The following is a 17,360-nucleotide window of genomic DNA, read 5'->3' on the forward strand; positions in this document are numbered from 1 at the left end:
CTTTTTGTGTTTTGTCACGATTATCAATAACAGCAACTTTGTTTATCACAACATTCAAAGTTTTTACAGTTTGTGTCTAAATGAAGAATTGTTCAAAACATTTTAAAAAAGCAAACAAATAACAGCGGATTAATAATGTAACAAAAGCAATAGGTGTAAACAAAAACCCTGAAAAGGGCTACATACATGTATAAGTGTGCAAATATACGACAAAACATGTGGTGTTAATTTAATAGAAATTTCTAGCAATCCAATTTTTATTTATAACAAGCCTTTTTTTCTTTTTATTTCTGATTATCTATATATTCTTGTTTAATGGAACTCAAATTGCACGTATACTCTTTGGTCGATGATAAAGAAAACTGTACATGTATTGTTAGACTTATATTTCAATTTATTCTGAGAAAAAGAAACGATTTAATAAATGTCTTATTGCATGATCTAACTATTTAAAGACACCAATTTTATTAACAAATGTAAATCTGTTCTATGAATATTTAAAACGAACAAGCTAATAAATTTAAAAAAAGAAGATGCTTTCACCAGGGATGCTTAGTTTGGTACATATATCGAGTAACACTCTAGGTACAACGCATTTAAAAAAAGTGTACAAGCTTGAGTATACATACTGAATACATAGAAAAACAAATTAAGTTAATTACAATCTCAAATGTCAATCACATATTACATCTGTATATACATTACCATGCATTATAATTCAGTCGTTATACAGTTCTTTTATAACCATATATGGAATCAAACACGTGCTCATAACATTATCACACCTAGTTCTGTTTTCATATGTGAAACTGCAAATAACAACGGTATATAAATAAAGGCAACAGTAGTATACCGCTGTTCAAAACTCATAAATCCATGGACAAAAAGCAATATCGGGGTAACAAACTAAAACTGAGGGAAACGCATTAAATATAAGAGGAGAACAACGACACATAATTAAAATGTAACTAAAACACACACACACACACAGAAACGGACTAAGCATAAGACAAAATCCTATGAGAATAACATGTATAACATCAAAACCAAATCCATGAATTAGGGATAGATAAGTAGCGTGACATGTCTTATAGTAAACAAACGACACATCGGAAACACAACGTTAAAATGTAACACACAGAAACGCACTATAACATAACAATGTATCATATTTCGACAGATTGAACAGTGAATACTGAAGACAAATCACCATGCAATAACAGACAAAGTATTTGCAAAGGGCAAAAGGTACACATTTCATTAACACTTTTTAGTAAATCATTAGGGAAACACTGACAAATGGAAAACATTGAGTAGTGCATGACCTGCTAACCGTTATGAAACATATATAACAAAAAATGACCCATAAATGATGTTACAGAGGTTTAAGTTAACCCTAATTAAATCATACTTTCGGGATTGTTTTCTCTGATTATTTGAACCTCAGTTACCACTAATGAGAAATAGCAGCTCCACCAGTACATTGTTTCAACATGATGCGATGGCAACCAATGCATTCAAAAGCCAGTGTCTGTTTTGATTGACCAATTTTCATATTTCCCTTCCTATGAAAAGTAGCAGCTTGCTTTTTTTTTTACTGTTTGTAGGAATGCTAATTGGAGACTTCCGTTTAAAAAACGAATATACGTTTTGATCGCAGTTTGCAATTTTCGTGAGGGTATATTTTTTTTTGTTATTTTGAGATTTAAATGAAAATGAGAATACATCTTCCCAGGCAGTTATATATCTTTTTTATTTTAAAATATAATACCTGAAATAAAACCCAGAGCACATGTTTGGCATATAAAATTGCGAAAAAATAAATACATTACGTAGTTCTAATTTCACTGCAAACGATGCAAATTTCGACAAATAGTATATATACAATGATGATCAAAGCCAACTATTCTTGTAAATCTAGCACATACTATATAAAGATATGACATAAAACATCAAAACCAAATAATAGCTTTAACTGAAAGAAGGATTCGAAACGAAATATTTATAAATAATTTCAAGAGAGGGAAAACAAGTATAGTGCTGATTTTAGACTATATAAAACGAAGAACTGTATACAAATGTATAAGCATCTAGATAGAACAAAAGGTGTTACAATTCATTCTCAAGGGGTCATGTATACCATTTTTGACTCACCTAAATTACAGACAAGCTTACATCTTCGAAATGAGTACCTGTAAAATATAATGACTAACAAAAACACATGAACAGTACTTATACTAAGAACAAATTTAGATGGAAAATGTTTGTTTTAGACAGACTTATGGGACATAAAATATATGGAATAACAGGATGGCCAGTTTGAATGAGATAAGTTAAACAATGACTTCAGTTATAATTTGATAATGTAATAACAAATGCATGTATAGACGAGTACGGCCCTATACACTTATTCAAATTTAAAATTCTACAACACTACATTCGTGTTAATATTTTGGAAGAGTTTAATTCAAATTATATGTCAATTAGCATGATATAAATAAACAAAGAATATAGACTATCTATCCACGACACAAAATCAGTACATGCACGGCAAAAAATCACGCACAAAGCAAAATGACTTTTATTGGTGTTTTTCTTCTTTCTTTTTTTTTATTTCAAAGTCAGAGTGAGGCATTTCAAAACTAAATTGCAATAATTTCATCGACATTTGAAACTAATATCATAATATAAGATGTACCAATATTGCGACTCTTTTAAGTTATTTGAAACCAACTTGAAATAGAAAATATAAAAAAAGCATACAAAGAATTGGGTGTTTGTAATTGTAATCATTAATCAGCTGTAATCGATTACAATTTCCAAGTAATCATTGTAATCATTTATCAACCTAAAATCTGATTACTTGTAGTTTGATTTTATTAATTACTTTTCATCAATTACTTTTCATCAATAACTTTTCAAAATGCCTTGTAATCCTGATTACCTTTTGATTACGTTCTGATTACAATGAAAAAAGTGTTAAATTGTAAATATGGTCTGAAATGAACAATAATCAGATTTCATCATTATTACTTGCCAATGTAATGATTTATTTAATCAGCTACTTTTGGAAATGATGTAATCATTAATTTAGTTTAATCGTACAATTGAGATAGTAATAGTAATTCAATCAAATACATTGAAAATAATTTGACCCATCTTTGATATTCCATAATAAACATATCTCAACACTACAATCATTTTTACAAAATCATTCATTTTGCAGGACAAATATTAAAGTACTTGTTTTAATCAAAATGTCGCATACCAGTTAAAGAACAGCTACTTGGAATAACAAAAAAGTGATATGCCCCATGCTAGGGCATTTTAAAACAAACAATCAATATCTGGGAGATTGACATATTACGCGGATATACACGCAGTTCTAGAAAAACTTATAAATCCGTACAAAGGTGATTTAAAGCAACGAATCTGTTATTTGTTGTACACTTCACTTACTGCCAAAATATAACAGATCAGTCAATAGAAGTTTTTCTTTTCTTTTCTATATTAAGATTTCATTCCGTGCAAAAACATACAGCACGGTATCATGTCAAGTTGAAGAAACAGGATTTAATGAATACTGTTCACTATTTTTCAAAGATTGAACACAATCATATTATTGTCCCAAATATATATCCGTTAGATAACTCAACCCTCCACTGTATACACGTTCCACAGCAAGCATCAATCTGTATATTGTAGGTTTTACTTTTCTTGAAAATTTCCATTTTCTTAGGATGTCTTCTATCTGAAGGTACATATCCCTAGGATGCCGTGTCATTGTCTCCTCTATAGAAGTGATAGTTATTCCTAGTTCGATCCCCAAAAGTATTGCGCAATTACCAAGGTGCTTGGACAAACCATTTAAAACATCATCATGTGGAATTTCTTGTAGTCGAACATCTGCAATATCTACCAGAACATATGTACATTATTTAGTATAATAAATGTTCTGAATATAGTTGTTAAGAATTTCAAAGACATAAGTTTGTTGTTAAAAACAACCTCGAGGTAAAACAACCATCAAAACATTTATCAACAACAAACGTTTAAGCAACACAAACCCAGTAAAAACTCAGATGTTCATTACGGGTAGGCATTTCAACCAGAAAATGTAAGCCTTCATTTTTTTACCAATGGGAATAAATATACTCCAATTGCACCTGCTTTGCTTCATAAAAATGTATGTTTAAGAAAGGAACAATGAAATCATCGTCTTTATTGTTAAGGGAATAAATAAATATTTCTCACCGTCATTTGAAAACGTCAATGAAATACATATTGATGTAGTGTGTATTATACAATCCATCCTCAGTCAACACATGTACTGAGTTAAGATATGGCTATTTAATTTTTATAATATAGTGCAAGTAAGTTCACTTTTGGTTGATGTGGTGAAATAATTTGTGTATACGAGCCAGATTGAGGTTTCAATCTTTACTGACTGTATTGAAATGAGTCAAAATGTTGAATTAAAAGAGAACATGCTGATACTCTAAATGGGTGCAGACAACATTTTGTAGCCATTGTGTTCCAATATAGATGCTATTTGTATGATGGAACCCATCCTGATGAAATAGCTGTATGGACATTAAAGCTTTATTTTAAAGCCTATCTTGGTCTCACTGGATAAAGGTATATTAAACAATGCATACTGATTTAGTTATCATCTTAATTTATTTGGAAAATGTATTCATATTAATTTTCATACCTCGAGTAATTCTGTTAATGATAAACTAATGTGTTTTTGAAAACCTAGATAATGATTAAGATTGTTTTTATGATGACAACCTTATGTTTATTTACTTGCAAAACTTGATTATCATAACGTTTTACGGCGTGTTTAACAATGCACATGTATTCTTTTGAATTTTATACTTTTTAATCAATCTGTATCGCAAACTTCTTTAATAAGACATATTGAGGGTGTATGTCATCAAAACATCGTCAACAGAACATTATACATGTATAAAAAACCAAACAATTATTGTATCCGATTCGGTAATTCTTCTAGTGTCTAACATCTTCACTAAGTCATATTTGACACGAACATGTACGTAGTATTGTAAATATTTCCTTGAGCTGTAACAAGAGATATTTTTTCGAAACACGATTACTTTGAATTAAGTTATCTAAACTGTTGGAGAATCGGTAGACTTTTTATTTTTGTTGTTGATGTTTGAAAAGCTAATGACTTTTGTTTTATTGTTGATCTCCAATAATTAATATAAAACACAATTACTTATAATTAAATGAGAGATAACTGATTTGTTTTAATTGACAATAGAAATCATGTATTATTCTCGAGGAAATATAAATTAGATTCAATGATTATTGGCATTTTTGTTTGTTCACATTTATATTTTTCTTTTACTTTTACATACTTATTGAGAAGGAGTTAATGAAAAGGAAAATATCACATGGATTACGACACTGATTTACTGCGTTCATGTAAATGTGTTATACAGTAGGTCGTGGCAAAAAAAAACTTGATGGGCAACCTTATTCCCAGTGATAAAGAAAACCTACAAGAACAAAACATTTGGGTGTTTTATTAAGCAGTTACTGTCTTTAAATAAAGTTATGTGAATGAATATAAAAAAGAAGATGCGGTATGAATGTTTTGATTTTGTCAATTATCTCGACAATCTATGATAGATTGGTAGAAACTGTACACATAAGACATGAATTAGTAATGCAAGACCTAAACAAAAGTATATAATTTAACAATTAGATGCCGACTTAAGTTAGTTAAATTACACTGTATAACATATTTTCATGATTTTTCTAATAACTTGAAAATTATCATAGATTGGTCAAATTTTTAACAAGGATAATTATGAGCCATGCAACATCCTCATCAATGATACATATGACGAGACAATTGAATGACCCTTCCTTAAATAATCTTTTTCATCTATTGTTTGCATCTTAAAAAAATCAAAAGCAGCCAGAGAGAATTTGCAAATAGTTTTTTTTGTATTATAAAATTGAGAATAAAAATGACGAATGTGTCAAAGAGACGTTAACAACCCGATCAAAGAGCAGAAAACAACTGAAGGCAACCAATTGGTCTTTAACACAGCGAGATAAATCCGGCACCTTGAAGCGGATTTTTGCTGGCCCCTAAACAACAACGTGAACTAGTTCAGTAACACCATAAGATGTGTATATCACTTTAACATTTTAGAAGAGATCGTCTGCATTCAATTGGGCTTTATAAAATCTATGTTGCTTAGATTTAAAAAAAAAATATTGTCTCTATACCCAAATATCGATTGTAGAACGCCTGACCTTTGAAAATTTGTACGCGTGGACTAAAGTCATCAAACTATGTGTCATTAATATAAATAAGATTACAAAGTAAGTTACTTATACTTATCACTGAAGCACCAAGTCAGCGAAATGAAAACGCTGTACCTCTTTTATATGTATACAATCTGAACTAAGAGTTATAACAAATATGTAAAACTTAAACTAATGAGTTGTATGTAATTTATAGTAATGTAGGCCTTACCAACTAAAACTGTGTCTTCTCTGAACACCTGTAAGAACATTGATACAGATAGTTATTTTGATTTTGATTATACATTATTTTACTAACAAATAAATTATTGCACTAACATTTATTTTGTTAGGAGAGGTTACATTTTGCATTATTTGGTTAAACCATAAGAGGTAGAGCAAGGAAAGTCTATATAATATAATAACATAATGACCTTCATGACATCATACGTAAACAGTCTTTGCGTTTAACAGTTAAATGATCTACATGTTTGAAATGTTTACAGTTAGTGTAGTCTGAGGGAATGAAATAAACCTCAAAAGTAACGATAATGACGGTATTGATTAGGCAACCCCTTCCTGATCAGCATGCTTCAGCAGCCGTGCAAATCCACTCGTAATGTCACAATCGGTAATATGTCATAAATGGTGACTGTACGTGTATAAAAATATCTAAGACCGCTGAAACGTGCAAATATTGAGTTGAGGTGGGCATACAACTTTTAACGAAATCAGTATTGTGTGAACATGTACGACCTGTGAATATTAAGTTGTATATATTAACGTCAAACGACGGAGCAGAGAGTAATTTACCCCTGAGAAATGGGAAGTTGCATTTTGAAAGTTGAAACCCTAACGATTGCAATATAATCTAGTTTGAAGTAGTCCAATTGTGTCAATACTGAGGACAATATTACGAAATAAAACACACCTTCTATCACATTAGACGAAACCTGTCACGATATGTAATGCTTGGTTGAAAAAGGTTTTGACAAATCAAATAGAAAATGTCCAATGCATTTGACCAATGTCGTCACAAACAAACAATGATGTGCCACAAGATAGTAAACAATATTTCAATACTCAGAGTGCAATATTATCAATTCACTCTGGTATCCTTACTAAAAACATGAATAATGTTTTTCTATGTTGATACTGCATATGTCGGATTTTGTAATTATATTGCTTTTCAGTAAACATGGTAAAGTCAAACGTTATTTTGACTACTGCTGTTAGTTTATTATTGAGCTTTAGAGCCAATATTGACTATTCATAAACCTACAACATTGTTTCAAACCTATTATTCTTATCAACTAATTCAAAAAGTTTAATAATTAAGTACAATATGATATAAAAATAACAGTTGGTAAAAGTAGGGTGTCCAAAATCTTTATCTTGATGTATCGTCATTGAAACGATCAAACTGAAAACAATTATGCTCCGAGAAGGTATGATTACTGAACGACATGTGTAAATATGGGATATTTATCACAAATGTAACTAAAGGCTCTAAAGAGCCTGTGTCGCTCAACTTTGTCTATGTGAATATTCAACAAAGAACACAGATGGATTCATGACAAAATTGTGTTTTTGTGATGGTGATGTGTTGTAGATCTTACTTTAACGAACATTCTTGCTGCTTACAATTATCTCTATCTATAATGATTGGCCCAGTAGTTTCAGTGGGAAATGTAAGTAAAAATTTACAATTTTTATGAAAATTGTTAAAAATTTACTATAAAAATTGATAAAGGACAATAACTCCTTCGTCCTTAGGGGGTCAATTGAACAGTTTGGTCATGTTGACTTATATTTAGGTCTTACTTTGCTGTAAATTATTGCTGTTCACAGTTTATCTCTATTTATAATAATATTCAAGATAATAACAAAAAACGGCAAAACATCCATAAAAAAACTAATTCAGGGGCAGCAACCTAACAACCAGTTGTCTAATTCATCTGAAAATTTCAGAGCAGATAGATCTTGACCTCATAAACAAATTCACCTCCCTGTCAGATTTACTCTAAATGCTTTGGTTTCCAAATTATAAGCTCAAAACTGCATTTTACCCCTATGTTCTATGTTTGACGATCGCAGCCATCTTTAAAAGTAGATGCCTCAATGATGATTATGGCCAAGTTTGGTTTAACTTGCCCCAGTAATTTCAGAGGAGAAGATTTTTGTAAAAGATAACTAAGATTTACGAAAAATGGTTAAACATTGACTATAAAGGGCAATAACTCCTAAACGGGTCAACTTACAATTTTGGTCCTGTTGACTTATTTGTAAATCTTACTTTTCTGAACATTTTTGCTGTTTACCATGTTTACAGTTTATCTCTATCTATAATAATATTACAAATAATAACCAAAAACAGAAAAATGTCCTTAAAATTACCAATTCAGGGTCAGCAACCTAACATCGGGTTGTCCGATTCATCTGAAAATTTGACAATTTCAGGGCAGATAGATCTTCACCTGATAAACAATTTTACCCCCATGTCAGATTTGCTCTAAATACTTTGGTTTTTGAGTTATAAGCCAAAAACTGCATTTTACCCCCTATGTTCTATTTTTAGCCATGGCAGCCGTCTTGATTGGTTGGCCGGGTAATCGGACAGAATATTTAAACTATATACCCTTATAATGATTTTGGCCATGTTTAGTTAAATTTGGCCCAGTAGTTTCAGAGGAGAAGATTTTTGTAAAAGTTAACGACGACGAACGGCAGACGACGACGGACGACGGACGCCAAGTGATGAGAAAAGCTCACTTGGCCCTTTGGGTCTGTGGATCTAAACAAAAAATAAAGAAAAGCTCTATCCATATATTTTTGTTTTGCTTGAAATATATTGTGTAGTTGCAAGCGTGTTTTTTTTTATAATTTCTGAATGATCAAGGGATGATAACCTTATATCAGTAGCGAACTGATATCATCGGGAACACTTAGAGTCGACCAGCAGTGTTTTCGACTCTACGACTGAATATCAAAATAACGTTTTAAACATTTGGTGCTTCCGAATATATAACTAAACTAAAAACAAATGCAATATTATAGAGTGTAAGTTAAAATCGTATTTCATCTCTCCATGTTAAATACTGAAAGCAAGCATTAAGTAACTGCGAGCTTTAAAAAAAAAGACGATTATAATATTGCGTACAGCTGATTTGTTTTCTCATTTTCTCATTTTGTGTGATTTATCATGCACTTTCTTTAAATTGATATTTGTGGTGACTGCTTTATCCTGTATATGCTGTAAGCCCAGTGATTGTAACTTAACATGAAAAGTTTAGATCTGGTGTATTACTTTAACTTTGCGTCATATCTTGATACTTTATATAAAAAAGTACTAGGTTAATGGGTTGTTGTCACTTATAGGTTTTTGTTGTTGTGGCAGACGTTTAGATGTTTTTCAAAAGCTATATGTTTCTTCACTTAGGCTGAAAGAGGGCTCGATATACTGTGTTGCGCCTATTTTTTTTTTGTGCAAGCAAATTTCGTTTCGGATAAAGTCCTTAAAACAAAACCTATAAAATCAAACCTTGCATAGTAAATGCCTTCCATCTTTAATGTCTTCTTGTGCTTTAAGCAAATCATTAAATGATTTGGAAGGCTGTTTTTTCAATGCCATGAATTTCATAATCAAAGGCTGCTTTTGGTAGACATATTCAATGTCTTCCCACTCTGTGTCTTCTATACCAAGATATAACACTAATTCTTTACATTTGTTGATACTTAGCTGCTTGGCAAGTCTGGCAAGGTGTTTGTCTGTTGGTGACTTTGTCAAAACAGTTTTATCGAGACCTAAATACATTGAGATACTTAACAAATTGATGATTTACGTGAATACACGTTGCTTAGATGCTAATACAAATGATTTATTCATTACATCCTAAAAGGTAATGTTTCAGCAATACGAACATAAACAATATATATCATATATTGAGGTTTAGTCTTAATACCATTAATGGTAAACTCTCCTTCACCAGATGTGCATTTTGACAATTGGTTTTAGTGATGCTCGACATATTTGAAAATAAAAGTCGAACAAAGCAACTTAAACAGTGATGGTAATATCCAATCATATGAATTAATTGTTTCCCCAATGAGTTAGTTAACCTTTTTTTTACCACATTCGATGGATATCTGCACGTATAAACATATAAACAAGTGACAATTCTACGACAGATCCATTCATTGGATCACCAGTGAAGGTGATACATGGCTTAAAACACATATTATATTCATAAGTACTCCAAATATCAACATAAGAGTGTTCAATATGCAAACTTGCGGAAGCGAATTTGTGTTCTTCTCTCGCCGGGATTCGATCATATGCTATAGGGATATCGAGACAACACCGCCTGCACTGTGTCCAACACTCAAGATCACTCGGCCACATAGACCGAACAAAACAGTCAGCTTTCGGAGTCCTAGTATTACCTTTCCTCGTCAGTAGAATCTAGAGTTGTAACACAGTATATGTAGATGGACTTGATTGCAGATTTTGCATTGTTGTGCTGATCTTTAGAGCAATTATAAATATAATATGTGTTTTAAGCCGTGTATCACCTTCACTGGTGATCCAATGAATGGATCTGTCGTAAAGTTCAGACGTATTCCATAAATATAACTATTCCTGTGACTGCATCTTACGATCCTTTACGATAGATAAATAGCCAACAGCTTTGATTCGAGTTCAAATGATGAGTCTCATGAAGAGGAAACAGGACCGGGTCGCGCGTACTTTTTACTTGTAAGTCTTATCTCGCCCAGAATATGCTTAAAATAAACTCTTTATATAGCGAAGTTAGTTAAAACTAGAATATAACACCGCAACAGCTACTAAGTATAGAAGTCTGATATCCTTAAGTAGCGCATAAGATTTAATTTCGATTTTATGCTCTGTTTCCTATGTGTAGGCCTCTGATGATTAACATATCTTTTTTTGTAACTTATGCATGCTATGGCTACTGTCGTTTTCAACTTATGATGTTTAAGTTGTTGCCGTCTTTCTTGTTACTAATAAAAAATGAACAACTTTGCTTCTAAATGTATGTACGATTTGAAATAACAGTAAGTTCAGTTTTCGAATAATTTTCATAAATAGTCAAATTTACTTCAGGTACTTTTAAAGTCTTAGAAGTAAAGATACCAAAATGTTCGTCTGATCTGTTCATCAATTAGATTGGAACATATGTTAACTATGTTACTACCGTTGTCTTTATTTAAATTTTTTACCTGTACAATTTGATTGACATTCTTTCTGTGCCTGAAACGAAAATGCACTCAAAATGGTTTGGTATCATATTTCGCATATCATTAACATGTAAATAACCCATCACAGCTCAAACACTATCTTAAAGCGTAACCATCAGTTGCTTCAAGAACATTTTAATTGCTCAAGTTTTTTTTTTTCATTCAAGTCTTATGGGGGTTTGTGGTAAAAAAGGGAGGACTGTACTATATTCAAGAACTTATCTTAAGAAATGCACTGTTGCTATTTTAGAAAGGTATCTCAAACTCAATCGTCTTCAACCTCCTTCTTTTGATTTTTTTTAGCTTTTTTTATTACTACTTATGCTCACATATTCAAATCACAAGCCCAATATCATATTCAACTCCATAGAAATTATTCTTTTATGTTTACAAAATATTTTTAGAGAAGGTACACCATTTGTTCTGTATAAATACTATTCGCTTAAAAGAGGCTTTGTATCGGGAGTAGAGTCCGATAAGGTTTACATTATCAGCACCATTTGTCATAAGAATTTACATTTTATTAAAATATAAAGGAAGCTACTATTATCAACATATATAGAGATTCTTACATTGATACCAGTGGATTATCGGATTTATCCAATCGAGATAGTTAAATTATCAATTTTAAAGTCCGGGCCGCCTCGATAATCCACGAGTAACTATGTAAGAATCTGTTTCTTTAATGATTTAAAAGACATTTTCTTTTTGTATTAACCGAAAACCCCCTTCGAGTGCCTTTCACATTGCACGAAGTTGTCAATTTCATTAACACTTGTTAGCATATTTTGATTCATCCAGTTAGCTAAAAAGGTCACGACCCTTAAAACCATCCAATGATCTATTGAGATCACCAGTAACCACACGTTGATTAAATTTTTTTTATACAATGGGTTCGGAAAGGTATAAATTTCCATAGAATTAGAGAAACATATATATCAATAATCTGAACTGGTGGAAAGACGTCTATACAACAGAACCAAACGATATAGTTAGACATATATTTGTATTAAATGACACCAAAGATGTAACTCACCTTGTCGAAGAACCATAGCCGAGAACATTTGGTATCATGATTAATTCCTTTGTCACAGACCCAGTTTAAAGCGTTAACTGCCTTTGAAATGGACACTACACATGGAGATCGATCACAAATCTCTCCAATTTCAATCTGAAAGAGGTTTGATACATTCATTTTTCGGTAGCTCTTTCCAACACTGCTAAGATAGATTGTCAAAACAGCCACTAAAGTCAAGGTCAAACATTCTTGGATACTCGCAGCAATATCGAGAGAGATGAAATGCTTAGACAATTCGTGTGTGAGGTAGATGATGACTCTCTTATCCTCTACTATTATTCGTAATTCGGTTTGTCCATCAACACATAAGACGGCTGAGCAGTGGTACAATAATGGACAGTCGTTCAGTTCCTTGATGGGCCAGATACCACTTATCGCACCAATAAGTTTAAAGGACAATGCTGAGGGTATGGACGATTGATGTAATCGATAGACCAAAGATATTGTCCTGTTTGAAAACGATTTGTCATCCAGAAATGACATCTGCATCTTCTCTTTGACTGTGCATGGAACCAAAAAATAATCTAAGTGTACATTACTCTTGCCTGAGTATCGTTTTGGAAGAACCAACACATCTAGATGTATGAGAACTTGAATTACGAACTCTTTGAAGTCGTCATCGGGTATGTCAGTATGGAAACTTTTTTGCTGCCACAGTTTCAGGAGATCTTCTTTGTATATCTTTCCAGTATCCGTCATGTTTCTAAGGATTTTTCTAAGAGTTTCATCCGCGGGCCAAAACATTTCATCCGTGACAAATGACCTCAGGATGTTGACCAATGCAGGAGGATAAAGAATGATGAAATTGTTAAGTTCTGGTTGATTAAAATACATGATTTTTCCCAACGCGTGTTGTGTTAAGAGAAAATCGTCAAGTTGTTTGTCAGACAGCGCAAGATCTCCATTCATCTTGTTTGCCTCAGCTAAATGTGATTTAAATATAATATTGACATTATCTTTTTTCATATTGGAGATCAAAAGCTCGAGAGGAACCCAGATCATAGGCCGTCGTAGTCCCCAAGATGGCTGATTCTGGGCAATACTGACAAGTTGGTTTTTCAAATTCTGAATTTCCTGGTCGTTTTGGTCTGTACCGTTGATGAAGAAAACTGGATCGAAGACAAAGTGTGTCTTCCTTTCATGGGTACCAAACATGTCTGTGACTTTCTTTGCAAACTCTTTTTTCATTTTCTCCTGTAAAGTCTGGAAGTAATATATAATACTAAAGGGAAACGTGAAGTGATAACGTTAACTTTATTGTACTGAGAAAGATGCTGGCGGATGCGGGTGCATGTTAAGAAGTAATTTATCAATTATCAATTTGTCAAATCGTTTATAAGTAATATAATAAAATACAGAAGCTGCGACAGACCATCAATCATTTACATTCATCTGAGGACTTTCAAAATGCTGCTATTAATAGGAAATGAAGACTTTACTTTTCTATTATCAACGAGATTGCATCCAGTGTCGTACACGTACTTAGCATACACACGCTTGCATTTCAAAGTATCGACAAACCAACTTACAGACCTGAATAATGTGAGTAGAATTTATCACTACAAATCTGTGGACTAGATATTAAGTTCTTCTGTTCAGTAGAAATAGCTGAGAAATATATCATGATATTTTAAGTTAATTCAACAATTTGAAACATTCCAATAGCGGCAAACAGAAAAAAGGTGACCTACGGATCCAAAATCCACTCGCGTTATAGTAGGGTGCCCAATATCGAAAAAGGCGATTAGTTAACGAGTTTAAGTTAACGGATAACACACGGCTATATTTATATGCAAACGATTGGAAAATCATTATATTTTTTTATCATGAATGTCGTCGTATGCTCCCGTGGTCACGTTTTTCAAAATTTTGTGGTTTCGTAGAGTACTCTAAATTCGAGTGAACAAAAATTTGTTGTTATTATATTGCAATATTGCTGTCCATTGTCATGATTGTATTATACAATGAATCCTGACATTAAAAAGAAGGCTGATTTACTATGCGGGTATATAGATTTACAATTTAAAGTGAACATATGGTCAGTTTTGGTGGATGCGGTCAAATAATTTTGTTGTACAAGTCAACTGGAGGCATCAAAACTACTTAAATTTTGTTACGTATCAGTATTTTAAGTAAAAAGAGGACAAAAAATTCATGCTGGCACCCTTAATTTAGGCGAACAAAAATTTGTTGTTATTATATTGCAATATTGCTGTCCATTGTCATGATTGTATTATACATTGAATCCTGACATCAAAAAGAAGGCTGATTTACTATGCTGGTATATAGATTTACAATTTAAAGTTCACATATGGTCAGTTTTGGTAATGTGGTCAAAAATTTTGTTGTACAAGTCAGCTGGAGGTATCAAAACTACTGAAATTTTGTTATGTATCAATGTTTTGAATAAAATGAGAACATGCTGGTATCCTAAATTTATGCGAACAAAAATTTTTTGTTATTATATTGCAATATTGCTATCCATTGTCATGATTGTATTATACATTGAATCCTGACATAAAAAATATGGCTGATTTACTATGTGGGTATTTAGATTTATAAATTAAAGTGCATATATGGTCAGTTTTTGGTGGATGCGGTCAAATAATTTTGTTGTACAAGTCAACTGGAGGCATCAAAACTACTGAAATTTTGTTACGTATCAGTATTTTGAGTAAAAGGAGGACATGCTGGCACCCTTAATTTAGGCGAACAAAAATTTGTTGTTATTATATTGCAATATTGCTGTCCATTGTCATGATTGTATTATACATTGAATCCTGACATTAAAAAGAAGGCTGATTTACTATGCTGGTATATAGATTTACAATTTAAAGTTCACATATGGTCAGTTTTGGTAATGTGGTCAACTAATTTTGTTGTAAAGTCAGCTGGAGGAATCAAAACTACTGAAATTTTGTTATGTATCAATATTTTGAATAAAATGAGGACATGCTGGTATCCTAAATGTATGCGAACCAAATTTTTTTGTTATTATATTGCAATTTTGCTGTCCATTGTCATGATTGTATTATACATTGAATCCTGACATAAAAAAATATGGCTGATTTACTATGCGGGTATATAGATTTACAAATTAAAGTGCATATATGGTCAGTTTTGGTGGATGCGGTCAAAAAATTTTGTTGTACAAGTCAACTGGAGGCATCAAAACTACTGAAATTTTGTTACGTATTAGTATTTTGAGTAAAAAGAGTACATGCGGGCACCCTTAATTTAGGCGAACAAAAATTTGAAGTCATTATTTGAATGAATTAAACTATTGCTGATTGTGGCTGCATAGTTCAAGGATGTATAACTAACAAGGACGTATACACCTAACATCAAATATACTTCTTTTCAAAAATATACATTATATGATTGAATTTGATCTCGGAATATATATATTCAGTGCCTGTTATCATTGTAACCGATATTGTTTTTATAATAGATAGATTGTCAGATAACAGATAAATTTGTGTTACGTTCTGTGCGTACTTATTTTCAAATATTTGTATTTAATCCTGTTCATAAAACGGAAGTATTAATTTTCAAATTGCTTTATTTTCGATGTTTTTACTACGAAACAAAGATATTAAAAATATTATTTTTTTAAATCAACGAAGAGCGGTCCTGATTACAAGTTAACTTAGTGTTGAGCAGACCAGTCAAAAGTTAACTTGGGAACAGGTCTGGTTTTGATCGGATTTGTCCAAGCAGAAGTTAACTTTGTGGCAGGACCGGTTTCCAAGTTAACTTATGTTAACTTTATGACAGGACTGGTTCCAAAGTTAACTTATGTTAACTTATGACAGGACTGGTTCGAAGTTTACTTATATCAATAGCGGACCTGTTTCCAAGTTAACTTTTTGGCAGACATAAAAACAGTCCTAGGACCAAGTCCGCTTTTCAAGTTAACTAGATTTTGGTCCTAGGACTGGTCAGAGCAGTCCTATATTCGGTCACAGGTTAACTTTGACCAGTCCAAATGACTGGTTATCAAGTTAACTTGCTGTACAGGTTAGGAGTGCACCCATCTGTACCTCATCATACAGACCATCTTCATCACGTAAAATAAAATTATTGCTTTCTGTTTTATTTGTTAAAATGATACTTATCCTTTAGCTTAAAAATCAAATTTATCATATAACGAAAGCTGAAAAGATTTATATAATTTAAGTATTTCATGATTTTAGTAACTTAAGGCTATTTTTTTAGCTGAAATTTACCACATTTTGAACAAAGGAAAATTTATTACATGTTACTTTCACGGGATGTTTACTCTGAATACATCAATAACACATGGTTCATATATGTGCCAAATATTTTTTGTGTAATGTTAATCGGTGAGAAGAAAATAGCAATTTAAAACACACTAATTTTTTAAAAGTCATTAACTTCATTTCTATTTTTTGCTTGTTGTATGGTCAAATTGTATATTTGGAATAGTCCAGTTAGTTTGAAGATCGTTGTTTTGTAATTGGAAATATTTTTTGTTGGTTTTTATAACTTTAATTGTGTTTTTTTTATTGATAGTTTTGTTATAATTGTAATATACAAATCAAATCCGTCGGTCCCGTTTCAGACCCGGAATATGGCACATATTGAACTATGCCCATCAAGCCAGAAACGAAGTAGGCATAAAATACAATTGGATAAGTGTGTTATTATATGTCAGGTTCTTCTGCTGAATTGCTTATTAATAAGCGAGAAATAAGCTTACACAAAAGCTTTA

General features: G+C 31.9%; 1 protein-coding gene across 1 annotated transcript; it reads right to left on the bottom strand.

Moving 5' to 3' along the window:
- Positions 1-3,573: 3,573 nt before the first annotated feature.
- On the bottom strand, positions 3,574-13,327 carry LOC134681964 (uncharacterized). Its single transcript, XM_063541593.1, has 5 exons — positions 12,584-13,327; positions 11,530-11,560; positions 9,830-10,092; positions 6,521-6,548; positions 3,574-3,915 (listed from the first exon to the last, which is right to left on the bottom strand). The coding sequence occupies exons 1-5, from the start codon at positions 13,322-13,324 to the stop codon at positions 3,620-3,622; spliced, it is 1,359 nt and encodes a 452-aa protein (XP_063397663.1). The 5' UTR covers positions 13,325-13,327; the 3' UTR covers positions 3,574-3,619.
- Positions 13,328-17,360: the final 4,033 nt, after the last annotated feature.

Source organism: Mytilus trossulus, chromosome 8 (assembly GCF_036588685.1).
Source record: "Mytilus trossulus isolate FHL-02 chromosome 8, PNRI_Mtr1.1.1.hap1, whole genome shotgun sequence".
NCBI lineage: Eukaryota > Metazoa > Mollusca > Bivalvia > Mytilida > Mytilidae > Mytilus > Mytilus trossulus.

Bases quoted from the DNA above. Each gene is read 5' to 3' on its own strand.
- LOC134681964 (XM_063541593.1), bottom strand. From the start codon at position 13,324: ATGACGGATACTGGAAAGATATACAAAGAAGATCTCCTGAAACTGTGG. The intron at 11,561-12,583 runs GTGAGTTACATC...TTTTCGTTTCAG, and splicing joins GGCTATGGTTCTTCGACAAG to GCACAGAAAGAATGTCAATC. The intron at 3,916-6,520 runs GTAAGGCCTACA...ATGTTCTGGTAG, and splicing joins AGAAGACACAGTTTTAGTTG to ATATTGCAGATGTTCGACTA.